Below are 13,998 nucleotides of genomic sequence, written 5' to 3' on the forward strand. Positions count from 1 at the left end.
GTCGAGCAGGGGCCTCAAGTGACAGAATGGGATGTGATTGACTTGGAGTGATCACAAAAAATATTATGATTTGGGTCAATGTGTTGGGGACAAACTCTATATTACATGCGTCCTTATGTAGGACGACGTTATTAGTCTGTTTCAATTTTCATTGCCTTGTCCAATCCTAAGGAAGAGTATGCTAGTTCCGGTAATTCTAAAATGGAAAATAGTTCACTTTTCGTAAAAAAACCCGAATGGAACGTTGGCGTAATCGGTATGTCAAAACTATCCACAGGGAAGCCATTAGAGATCTCCAAGCTGTTAGTGAAGAAGAAGAATCTAGAGAGAAAATAAAATGGGAGATTCTCATTCAGACTCAAAACGTATGTACAGTGACTATGTATTTATACTAATACACTTAACTAACTAACTAACAATTATACATGTGCTAATTAACTATTCTAACTATTTCTAGAAGTGTACAAGTTAAATAGCTTGCTGTACAAGCACTAGTCTCTACACTCCCCCTCAAGTTGATAATGAAAAAATATTTTTCATTCCCAACTTGGAAACCAAAAATGCATGTTGGCGATGTCCCAATGCTTTTGTCAAAATATCAGCCGGTTGTTCTTGGGTGGCTATATGTGCTGTCCTTATTAGCCCTTCCTGTATCTTTTCTCTAATGAAATGGCAATCAATGTCAATATGTTTTGTTCTTTCATGATATATGGGGTTAGCAGCAATCTGTAGAGCTGCTTTATTATCACAATAGAGGTCCATGGGTAGCTCCACACTAACTCCCAATTCTTTCAGTAATCCATCCAACCATGTTAGCTCAGCTACAGTATGTGCCATGCTTCTGTATTCTGCTTCAGCTGAACTTCTAGATATAGTACTCTGCTTCTTTTCCTTCCATGAGATCAATGAGGATCCCAGCTTGACACAGAAGCCTGTTATTGACTTCCTGGACATTGGACAAGAGGCCCAATCAGAGTCACAAAATGCTTCTATCTTCTCTCCACCTTTGCTTGACATTAGTAGTCCAAGGCCTGGTTGTTTCTTAACATATCTCACTATGTGCAAAGCAGCCTCATAGTGTGATGTCTTTGGTACATATATGAATTGGCTTAGACATTGCACTGCATATGCAATATCTGGCCTGGTGATGGTTAAGTACAACAGTTTGCCAATGAGTCTCTGAAAGGTGTTTTTGTCTTGCAATGGTTCATCCGCATCAACTTTCTGCACACACTCATCATACTCTGTGCTTGTTAGCTTCAAGTTTTGCTCCATAGGTGTGTCTCTAGGCTTTGCTCCTGACAGCCCTGCTTCTGATATCATCTCCAGAGCATATTTCCTTTGGGACATTAGAATGCCTTCTTCAGATCTGGAAAACTCCATTCCCAAAAAATACCTAAGTTCTCCAAGATCCTTCAATTTGAACCTTTTATGAAGGGCAGTTTTAGCTTGATGTATTTCTTCCAAGTCATTACCTGTGACAAGCAAGTCATCTACATACACAAGGGTAAGCACAAATTTGTTATTAGTGATCCTAGTGAACAGGGAATAATCATGTTTGCTCTGCTGAAAGCCTGAAGACAATAAAGCCCGTGTCAGCTTCACATTCCTCTGTCTAGAGGCTTGTTTTAAGCCATATAAGGATTTGAGTAGTCTGCACACCTTATACTCCCCTTGACTACTAAATCCTTGAGGCAGAGTCATATACACTTCCTCAGTAAGATCTCCATTGAGAAAAGCATTATGCACATCCATTTGGTACAGAGGCCAATGTCTAAGGGCAACAACTGCTATAACAGTCCTCACAGTGGTCATCTTAGCCACAAGAGAAAAAGTATCATGAAAGTCAATTCCTTCCTGTTGGGTGTATCCCTTAGCAACTAGCCTAGCTTTAAATCTTTCTACAGAACCATCAGCATTATACTTGATTTTATATACCCATTTACAACCTATGGGGACCTTACCAGGAGGTAAGTCAACCACATCCCAAGTATGATTATGTTCTAAGGCTTCAATCTCAAGATTCATTGCCTGAATCCATCTATCATCTTTAATAGCTTATGAGTAAGAGGTAGGTTCAATATCAGCTGAGAAGGATGTAAGAAAAAACTGGAAGTGAGCAGGAAGATGAGAGTAAGAAACAAAGTGATTGATAGGATAGAGACAAGCATTAGAAGTGGAAGGTAGAGGAGGGTGAATGTAGTCAGTCAACCAAATAGAGGGTTTAAGGGTTCTGTCAGACTTTCTGGGTAGTAAGGAATCATTAGGAGGATTAGAAGGAGTATGAGATGGCAGGGAAGTAGCAGGTGAAGCATTAGGAGGATTAGAAGGAGTATTAGATGGCAGGGAAGTAGCAGGTGAATCATTAGTAGATAAATCAGGAGAAGGAATGGGTGGATTATTGGATAAAGCATTGCCATCAGGAGGATTAATGCTGTTATCAGGTGAATAGTGGGATTCTGGAAGTGGTGTAGGAGCAGAATTAGGAAAGAGAGGGGAAGAAATAGAAGATGGATCAGAAGTAGCAAGAAATTTGGTTCCGGGATGTTTGAATGGGTATTGGTCTTCATGAAATACAACATCCCTACTAATTATGAACTTTTGTGCTTCAATATCATATATTATGTATCCCTTTTGAGTAGTAGCATAGCCCATGAAGACACCAGGAATAGATTTAGGAGTAAATTTGTCATGAAAATCAGGTTTGGTGGCATAACATAGGCATCCTAAGGTTCTAATGTGAGAGAAAACAGGAGGTTTACCATGAAAAATCTCATATGGTGACTTTCCATACAGCACAACACTTGGTAGCCTTTTGATGATGTAAGTGGCAGTAAGAATGCAATCCCCCCAGAATTTCAAAGGTATATTGGCCTGAAATCTTAAGGCCCTTCCTACTTCTAGGATATGTCTGTGTTTCCTCTCCACAACACCATTTTGTTGTAGAGTGTGAACACAACTACTCTGATGAATGATACCTTTGGTTTTGAAAAGATTAGAGCTGAGGGTGTTAAAGAACTCATGGCCATTATCTGATCTAAAAGCTTTAACAGAGGTTGAGAATTGATTTTCAACAAGATGCAGAAATTCAGTCAAAATGACATACACATCACTCTTTAATCTCAATAGAAAAGTCCAAGTCATTCTTGAATAGTCATCAACAAGGGTAAGAAAGTACTTGAAACCATTGTAAGTACAGACTCTATATGGACCCCACACATCCATATGTACAAGTTGAAAAACACAGCTAGATTTGGAAGTACTAATAGGAAAAGGTAACCTAGTTTGTTTAGCTAGTGGGCATACAGGACAATGACAAGTAGAGATGCAAGATAACTGTTTATTCAAATCGGGGATTTTTTTCAACACTACAATAGGGGCATGACCCAACCTTTGGTGCCACAATACACTGGAATTTGATTGAACTAAAGCAGACACATGATTAGAAGCAGAAGTAGTAGCAGGTGTTGAGGGGTTGAGAATGTAAAGACCACCTTTGAGTCTACCAATCCCCTTCACCATGCAACTGAAGAGGTCCTGAAAGACACAAAAATCAGGGTAGAAATGAACTGAGCTCTTTAACTCTTTTGTATATCTAGAAACAGAGAGTAGATTAAAATGAAATTCAGGAACATAGAGGACATCATAAAGAATTTCTGAATTGGGCAAGGTACATGGTCTAGTATGGGTGACTTTAGTATTATTTCCATTTGGTAATTGTACAGTAGGTGATTTAAGTTCAGGTACAGGGTATACTGATGATAGTAGATGCAAGGCAGAAACTATGTGATTAGAAGCCCCAGTATCTATAATCCAAGGACCTTGGTCAGTAGTAGAATTACCTGCCATATTGGCTGAGTCTGTATGTCCCTTCTCCTTGTTCAGCAGATTGATAATTTGCTGATATTGTTCAGCAGTGAAAGGCTGGACAATTGGTACAACATTCCTATGAAGCCCAGTGTTAATCTCTTCTCCAACAATCACATTATGTGCTGCAGCTGTTGACTGTTCATATGGTCCTTTTCTCCTGTTGTTGAACTTGAATCCAGGAGGATATCCAATCAACTTGTAGCAACCTTCCTTTGAGTGACCCCTCATGTTGCAGTAATCACAGTACATCCCAGCATTTCTTTTAGTTTTAACATTGAAAGCATTAGCAGAAGTTTGTGCAGCATGGTCAACATCCATAGGAGCACTCCCTAATATCCCATTTTGTATTGTTAAACCATTGTTCTTCCTCTGGCTTTCCTCCTGAATAATCATGGAGTAGGCTTGATCAAGAGTAGGAGTTGGATGCATCATGAGAATCTGGCTTCTTTGTGGTGCATAAGTATCATTTAATCCCATCAAAAATTTCATGAGTTTCTGTTGGCGTAAAAATTCAACAAATGGCCCTGACTTATCACAATCACAAGGCTCCGGAATCAAGGACTCAAATTCATCCCACAAATCATTTAGGTTTGAGAAATACACAAACACATTAGAAACTCCCTGTACCAACGAGCTTATCTCCATGTTCATATGATAAATCTTTGTTGCATTTACCTTATCAAATCTAGTTTTCAATATAATCCAGACTTTCTGTGCATTTGAAGAGAATACAATACCTTTTCTAAGTTCCTTTGCCACTGAACTCATTATCCACGATTGAACAATTGCGTTGCATCGATCCCACTGGCGCAATTGAAAGGCATTGTTGGTGTACAGGTCTCTGGTACATGTTCCATCAATAAAACCTAATTTGTTCTTCCCAAGGAGTGACATCTTCATAGATCGACTCCATTCCGAGTAATTCTCAGTTCGTATGAGCAATTGTGGAACGATCTGCAAGCCAGGTGTGTCTGAGGGATGTACATACAAAGGATCATTACAATCGATGTTTTGACTGTTTGCATGTGATGTTCCAGCTGTGTTTTCCACTGTATCATTCGCCATTGAAGACAATTTTCGAACTTTTAGGGCTCAAATTTGAGCTTGAGATGCAGATCTAAGTGAGTTTGAAGAAGGAAAAAGGGAATTGAGTTTGGGAGATAAGTCTGAGAGGAATCGAAGAAGAAGAGGAGAGATTTTGAAGATCGGAGTCTCTCAATCAGAATCGCTGAGCACCATGCTCTGATACCATGTCAAAACTATCCACAGGGAAGCCATTAGAGATCTCCAAGCTGTTAGTGAAGAAGAAGAATCTAGAGAGAGAGTAAAATGGGAGATTCTCATTCAGACTCAAAACGTATGTACAGTGACTATGTATTTATACTAATACACTTAACTAACTAACTAACAATTATACATGTGCTAATTAACTATTCTAACTATTTCTAGAAGTGTACAAGTTAAATTGCTTGCTGTACAAGCACTAGTCTCTACACGGTAAAGTTGATGTCATGTGATCAGGAGGTTACGGAGTTCGAGCCGTGGAAACAATCTCTTGCAAAAATGCAGGGTAAGACTGTGTACGATAGACCCTTATGATCCGACCTTCCCGGACCCCATACATAGCGGGAACTTAGTGCACCAGGCTGTCCTTTTTCCCCGTAAAAACCCTAGTATTAGTACCTGTGCAATATACGAACATTATAATTAATGGGAAAAAAGTTATCTTATTCTCTCGTTCTATTTTTCTAAGGTAGACACAATGCTTGGGTATCTTCCCAGAAAAAAGAAAAAAAAAAAAGATGCACGAGGATCATGATTAGAAGTAATCAACATTAGAGGTTTAATGCCCCCTTTTTCTAGCTTTTTTTCTCTTTTGGAAGGAAGAAGGTCAAATTTTTCATTAATTTGCATAAGTCCTACTACTACATCATAGCTAAATAATAGACTAATTTGAGCAATTATGTGGATTCAAGGATATATTATTCAATGCATGATTTTATGTAACAATAGCGGTGGCAGATTCTCAACGAAATAGCTTTTCTAATTTTTTTTTAAAACAGAATTGCATGATATTCTAATTGTTCTTTGACATAAATATTTTGCCTCCTATTTTAGAGATACTATGGTTTCTGAATTTTGGTTGTCGCTGTTCTTTGATAGGATATTGTTGAAAATGTTCATACAGATTTGTACTCGCCACAAGAAGCAATATTCCATAAGTTGCATTTAAACTTCAATTAATTTGAATATGTCAATGTGACTAGGAAATGATAATGTAAGGCCTAAAACTATAATAACTTCTATAAGTTGCATTCCTATCCTCTCAAAAGTATATACTCTATGATATATCACATCATGTGTTGAAACAACCTACTTTTAATTTTTGATACATCTCTTTTAGTGCTTATTGGGTATTTTCATTTCCTTTTGCATTCGAATTCTTTATGATCTCCAAAACCAAACGGTTCACTATATAATTTTCGGTTAAATATTACAAATGGTCATATAACTATGATTATTTTTCACCAAGGTCATATACTATTATGTTTTCTCACACAAATATCATAGAACTTTCAATAACTCAGAAAAAAATTATGGTGACCGAAAAATACAACATTCCAGTAGTATCCAGTAGTATTTTCGAAAATAAGAAATACTAATAAAATCTAGAATAAGAAAATACTACCGAAAAGTTGTATTTTTCGGTCACTACGATATTTGTGTGAGTTAGTTAAAATTTTATGATTTTTGTGTGAGAAAATATAGTTATATGACTTTGGTGAAAAAAATCATAGTTATATGACCATTTATGAAAATTACCCGATATTTTCCATGAATTTTCTCCCAGTCTCACTTTACACTTGTAATAATTACACATTTATTTTGCAGATATATACACGCATGTGTGTGTCTAAATATATGCATATAAATTGGCGAACCCTTCAATCAGGGAGATCACATGGCATGTTTTCTATTTAAAAATATCAAACACTACTCACTAAATCTCCAATATTTATATAACCCAACGTACGATTTTGCTCCCATATAAAATTAGGAAGTTGCCGGTCCATATTAGTGTTTTAGGTAACATATAGTTCCCTACCATTTTTATCTCATGTGACCGACCATTTAGCCTTCATTGACCTGGCATTGCTCCTCTCTATACTATAAATTAAAACTACTACCCTTTTACTACTAACTCAAAAAATTGACTCTTCAAAAAGAGCAAAAGAAATAATGGCGACAGAGCTTGTTATTACTGAGCTAAGATTGGGAATTCCAGGGGAAAAGAAAAGGGTATTTTCAGAGATTGACAGTGATCGAAATAGCAGCAACGTTAACGACGATGATGATGTCAAGTGTCACAACAAGAACCGAGTTGTTGGTTGGCCGCCGGTTTGTGCTTATCGGAGAAAGAATTATAATAGCTCTAAATTAATGTACGTGAAAGTTAGCATGGATGGTGTTCCTTTTCTTAGAAAAGTTGATTTGGGGACTCAAAAGGATTACTCTGAATTTGTCATGAATCTTGAAAAGCTCTTTGGTTGCTATGGCATTTGTAAGTTTGTTGTTTCTTCAGTTTATTAATTATGCCATGCAGAATTGCAAAACAAAAATTTACTTGATTAAGAAATATTAGACTATCAGAAACGTTAGTTCTAATTAAGTATCTTTTTATAGCAAATTAAATGTCAATTGATAACTTGTAAAACATTATAGATGACCTATTACAACTGAAATTATACTGTTAGTAAAAAAAAAAAAAAAACTTTTTGTACTATTTATGTACAATAACAACATACGCAGTGTGATCCTACAAGTAGGGTTTGGGGAGGGCAGGGAGTACGCAGATCTTACCTCTAACGCGTGTGAGGCAGGGAAGTTATTTTTAATAGACTCTCGACTCAAGAAAATCATTTTCAAAACAGGTTTGAAAAATACAGAAGTAAAAAACTATCATGAAAATGCAGAAGGGAAGGGAAGTATAAATTAGAATTAAAAATTAAAATAAGGAAAATTGAAAAGGTGATAGTGAAATTAGTACATTACTACTACAATATTTTATACTCCATTTGTTCACTTTTACTTGTCCACTATGGACTTTGCATTCCCCTTAAAAAATAATAAATAAAGTGCATAATTTATCATGATACCCATATTAATTGATGCATATTATTAATGGATTTGAAAAAATAATTTGAAATGAGTAATTAATACTATGAGTATAACAAGAAAAAAGTAATTGTCTTCTCTTTATATGCTAAAACTGACTCCCTCTGTCACTTTTACTTGTCCACTATGGACTTTGCATTCCCCTTAAAAAATAATAAATGAAGTGTATAATTTATCATGATACCCATATTAATTGGTGTATATTGTTAATGGATTTGAAAAATGATTTGGAATGAATAATTATGCTAAAGGTAAAATAGAAAATAAATTATTTCTCTTTGATATGCAAAGTGAACAAGTAAAAAAAAAAAATCTACTTTTAGAATAATGAACAGGTAAAAATAAATAGAGGAAATAAAAGTAAAAATCTATTTTCAGAATACTAGATAAGTAACGAAGGGAGTATAATAAAGAAGATATAGAAAGTGAGACAAAGGGAATAATAAATGAGATTGGTGGGAAATGTGGACAGGCGAAGTGTGAAAGAAGGAGACAGTTCAGAGTACATTCCAATATACGAGGACAAAGATGGAGACTGGATGCTTCTCGGCGACGTTCCCTGGGAGTAAGTTCACTTCTCTACCGCTTTACTAGTCAAACATATCAAAAATAGTTTGTTTTTTTACTTCTTATTTTGCGACAATTAAAATGCGAATGCAGAATGAAGGTATCTAGTTTATAAATCTAGTATTTTTAGCGCGAAATATATATTATATAATGTAAAAATAGTAGATATAGAACAATTACTTTAAAACTATAGTGGGTTCTATACTAAAAATCTTAAGATTAAATGACTCATAGTGCTTAAATACGGGTAAATTTTACAAATGGTCTACAATAATGTTTTTATTTACCACAGTCATATAACTTTGTTTTCTCACGAAAATTATAAATTTTTTACTAACTCACACAAAAATCATAGTAACCGAAAAATACAACTTTTCAGTATATTTTCTTATTTCACATTTCTTTTGGTTTTTTTTGTTTTCTATCTAATAAATAATAAACCAATTTAAATAGGAATAAACCCAAACCGTTCCACCCGACCTAATATCCATATATATAAAATTAATAATACTCAAAGTGAATCTTTCAAACACAATACCTCTATTTTTTCTTTTTCCTTTTCAAGATTTCATTCAAATTTATAGAATTTTTGTTTCAAATGCTCTCTAGTTATACCTCTTTTTTTTTTTATTAGCAGAATCTCGTACATTCCTAACTAAGTTTTTTTTTTTGTGTGGAAAGGATTAAATTTTATATTTATTTTAAATAATGTATATGGGTATTGGACCGGGTTGAGTTGGGTCATTCCTATTTAAAAAAAAAAATATAAATATGACTAGTTGACCGAAACTAATTGCATTCGCTAAACGAAAAAATATATAGAATATGTATATTACTATATGAATATAATACATACGCACATACATAATGTATATTATATATATATATATATATATATATATATATATATATATATATATATATATATATTATTTTTTTGGAGTGGCTTAAAATATATGTTTCTCCTATTTTAATTGAATTATTATTTATTAAATTGAAAATAAAAAGTAGAAAATCTTAAAATAAGAAAATACTACCAAAAAATTATTTTTCTCGTTTACTATGATTTTTATGTGAATAAGTGAAAATTTTATGATATTAACGTAAGAAAACAAAGTTATTTGATTTTAATGAAAAAAAGCTATAGTTATATAACTATTTTGGAAAATTATCCGCTTAAATCTTAGATCCGCCTTTGCTGACTTGAATATTACGACTAAACTTGTTAGAGAGAGAAGAATTGATTTAAATGACTAAAGGTTATATTTTTTCTTTTTACCAAAGAAACCCCAAATTTTGGGAAGAAATCCCTGAATTATAGGAGCAATTTTTTAAAACTGAAGCAACAAAATATTCAACCATGTATGATAAGTCCGATCCTACCAAGTTAAACTACTTAGCATAAATCAAACTCATTGATTTAAAAAATTCCAAAAATATATTCGAAGACAAAAGACTGGAAGTCTAAAGTATCCCCACATAAAAGTGAAAGGACAGTGGGAAACTGAGTTTGTACAATGATTTTCAACGGCCACATGAGTTTCTTCTCCAGAAGTCAGAAATTGCCGACAAACACGTATTTTTTCATGAAATTGTTGAATCAGACAAGAATGTCCCATAGGACAATGTATTAAGCAGGTCAAGCACTAATTATCACATTAAAAGCTTTTCTGGAGCACGTTTTCTCTTGGACTATCATTAACTCTTAGACAACTTTGCCATCTCGTCCTAGTACACAATCAATTATATTTTGAATAATTCTTACTCTCTCTTTTCTTTCTTGTGTGTATTATTTTCCTTTTATCTGATCTTTTGGTATTACTGGAAGGAGTGGAGTAACGATAAAATTGTGTCTGTGTGCATGGGGCGTAGCTAGCCCATCAGCTATGGGTTCGGTTGAAGCCAGTAGCTTTGGTTCAAACCTTGTATTTGTCTTATGAAATTTATTGAATATGTACTACTTCAATTATTAATCTAGAGCCCGATAATTTAAAAAGATTAGAACTCCGAACCCATAACCTTTAAATCCTGGCTACGCCTTTATATCTGTGTGACCTATAGGTCACGGGTTTGAGCGTTGAAGCAATTACTAATGCTTGTCTAGTATTAGAATAGACCGTCTGCATCACACCCTTAGGGTGCGGTTCTTTTCCGAACCCCGCGTTAATGCGCCTGGTCTTAATCTTTTGGTGGGGAAAAGGTAGAAAATCTAATGAATATATTAAACCGTGATTTTCAGGATGTTTACTGAATCATGCAAAAGGCTGAGGATCATGAAGAGATCTGATGCAAAGGTGATAGGGATTCGAACAAAGGACTTTCTCAAGGGAATGTCCAAAGAGAAATGAGGCTTTTGAATCACTGGATTAGTGAGAACTAGAGTGATTGACCACTGGACGAGTGGCCTCTCATTCAATCAATTACGTTACTGTTTTATGTTCGTATGTTTGTTTTGAGATATACACTACAACAAATGTAGCTGTAATTTTAGTGTTGTATAAGTATATGGTTTCCCTGTTCTAGCACCTTGTTATGAGACGATTTTATTTTTGTTGCTCTATTATTGTTATACTTTTAATCGAGAATGTGCTTAAAGCTCGCAGCTATTGTGTATTAGCTTTTAGGACATGTAACTTCTCTCCTCTCTCTCTTTTTATTTTTTTTATTTTTTTTATTTTTTTGTTTCTTTTCGTTTTTGTCACATTATATATTACTCCCTCTGTCTCATATTATCTGTCATGATTCTCTTGTACACGCCCCTTAAGAAAAATTAATTAGGATGAGATGTTGACTAATTTACCCTTATTCATCTCTTAATATTTAATCTTTTTTCATTGGTATTTGAACAAAATTAGGTGTTGGTAGTCTTCAAGGATAATTATTACTAAGGATAAAAAAAGAAAAAGATAATTAATCTTGTCTTGAACTTCTAAAGTGACAAATAATTTGAGACAATTATTTTTAGTAACCACGACTGATAATATGAGACGAAGAGAGTAGTGGTAACTTTTTTTTTTTTTTTTGGTACTAAAGATAAATATTATATATAACTAAACATGCGTACAGAGTAGTTGGTGCGGATATTGCAGCATATTACAAACCACATTTCTTGTAGTAGCACTAGGCATAGAGCCTAGTAAGTTAGGAGTACTATTAGATATTATATTACAAATACTAGGATTAGAGTTGTCCCTACGTAACCCTCCAACACTGCTTGAAATAAGATTAGGGGTGTTCACGGTTTGACGGAAAACCGAATCAAACCGATTAAGTAAACCGATATTTTTTTTGATTTGGATTGGTTTTGGTTTTAAATTTTAAAAATCGATAATATTTGGTTTGGTTTTGGTTCTATTTTAAAAAACCGAAAAATAAACCGAACCAAACCGATTAATTATATACAAAATTTAATAATTATTTATATACAATATAATATCTTTTTGTTAATAATTTTAATTGTTATTTTGAATTTTGGTTTATCCTATTATATCTTAAAAGATTGCCTAAGCCCAAAACAATAGGATTCGACCAATTTTCTTTTCATTAATAGACTCTAATTCTCTAACCCTCCGCACATACTTTTGCCTAAAAGAAGAGGTAAAAAAAAAACCACCACGAGAGTAAAGAAAGCACATTCAAATTGCAAGACAACAATGGCTAAAGCTTTAGAAAGCAACCTTATAGTTTGTTTTTTGTTCATTCTTTTCATATAAACATGTAAATAAACTTTCAGTTCTCAAAGAAATATATAAAAAGCATAAATTTGGCAAATTATTTTCAGATTGTTGTCTAGCATTGTTTTAATATTATCGACTTATCATTAGCTTACTAAGAACCGAAAAACCGAACCAAACCGAACCAAACCAAGAACAATCAAACCGATGGTTTGTATTTAATTTGGTTTAGTTTTAATTTTAAAATTTTAAGAACCGATTAAATTGGTTTGGTTTTGATTTTAATAAAAAACCGACCAAACCGAACCGTGAACACCCCTAAATAAAACTATAGGGGTTCCTTGCATGTGCTGTAGTTGTTCGCTCTTGACCATCATCTACGTTCTGTGGAATCAAATACAACGTCGAATATGTTGGGCTTAATGTGCAGGTTTCCCAGCCCTCATATTTGAAACTTTAATCTGCATCACAACTGTTTAAAAATATAGAGAGTTTTATAGTTTTTGTTGGGTTTTTAAGGTATTTAATTAATATATTAAATACTTAAAAGAGGGTGAATGGGAAATGGAGGGAAATGAAATTTTTGAGTGAAATTTTAAGTTCCCCCTCCCCTGGCAAATGGGCATTGTCCCATATTGGAAGAGGAAGAAGTTTTTTATGGGTATATAAGCAATTGCTCTTCTTCTAGCTCTTAAAGAGTTGAGAAGAAGGCAAGCCTCGCGTCGTCGTCGTCGCTCGCTCGGCTCGGCTTCGGCTTCGGCTTCGGTCAAATCATTGATTGATTAACTTTTTGGACCAAATTTATTTGTTAATAGTAAAAGTAACTACCCTCTTTAATTTTCCCTCTTTATTTTCCCTCTTTATTATTGAGTAAATGGCCATTTATGTAATGGCATTTATGTTGTGGGCGTTTTGCATAAACAGCCATTCTGAAGAGACCCAACTTTGGCTATAAATACAACACTATTCTGCTCAGAATTTTAACTACAATTTTCTGAGTTTCCTCTCCTTCTTCTGCATACTTTTAGCATCAAAACAAAGCAAAAAGTAAGTGTGATTTGCTACCGAACTTTGTGTTCGCTGAAACACTGGGGTTTGAAGTACCACTACACCAGTGTGTAATTCGTTCTATCCTGGGAGGAAATAATCCATAACCTTGGGTACTAGGAGGGGATTAAATTCCTTAAGGAAACACTGTGAATTCAGTGGGCTCGAATTGGTTTATGTCATTTCTGTTTATATTCATTACTGTTTATATTCATTTATATTTTCAGAATTTATTTTACAAATACAGTGTAATAACAGTTTTACCCATAAATATTAATTAATTATCCTTGCCTACTTATTTATTTTTCTACCCATCAAACTAATTACCGTTCATACCCATTGTAGTATTTGTGGGTAATTGCCTCTTTTTTCTCCTTTTCTTTTTTCTCGTTTTTCTTTATTCTTTGCTCTCTTTTTTTTCTCCTTTTATGTTTATTTTTCAATCATATTATTTTTTATTTTCTTTTTCCATCATAATCTGATTCCTTGCTCAATTTTGGCTTTTCCAATATTTTTCCTTTTATTTATTTCTTGTTCCTTTTCTAATTTCATTTAATTTTTTTCAGTTTATTTCCTTTTTTCTGCATGATCTAATTTTATTCACTGTTTTTGCTCCTTTTCTTTATTTTTTTTCCGTGCAATAATAAAAAGATAATTAATATAG

General features: G+C 33.9%; 1 protein-coding gene across 1 annotated transcript; it reads left to right on the forward strand.

Annotated features, from left to right (window-relative positions):
- Window positions 6,968-11,219, forward strand: LOC109227374 (auxin-induced protein 22C-like). The gene is made up of 3 exons (XM_019392513.1): window positions 6,968-7,436; window positions 8,519-8,611; window positions 10,853-11,219. The coding sequence occupies exons 1-3, from the start codon at window positions 7,111-7,113 to the stop codon at window positions 10,959-10,961; spliced, it is 528 nt and encodes a 175-aa protein (XP_019248058.1). The 5' UTR covers window positions 6,968-7,110; the 3' UTR covers window positions 10,962-11,219.

This window comes from Nicotiana attenuata, chromosome 6, assembly GCF_001879085.1.
Source record: "Nicotiana attenuata strain UT chromosome 6, NIATTr2, whole genome shotgun sequence".
NCBI lineage: Eukaryota > Viridiplantae > Streptophyta > Magnoliopsida > Solanales > Solanaceae > Nicotiana > Nicotiana attenuata.

Bases quoted from the DNA above. Each gene is read 5' to 3' on its own strand.
- LOC109227374 (XM_019392513.1), top strand. From the start codon at position 7,111: ATGGCGACAGAGCTTGTTATTACTGAGCTAAGATTGGGAATTCCAGGG. The intron at 7,437-8,518 runs GTTTGTTGTTTC...AAATGTGGACAG, and splicing joins GGTTGCTATGGCATTTGTAA to GCGAAGTGTGAAAGAAGGAG. The intron at 8,612-10,852 runs GTAAGTTCACTT...CGTGATTTTCAG, and splicing joins CTCGGCGACGTTCCCTGGGA to GATGTTTACTGAATCATGCA.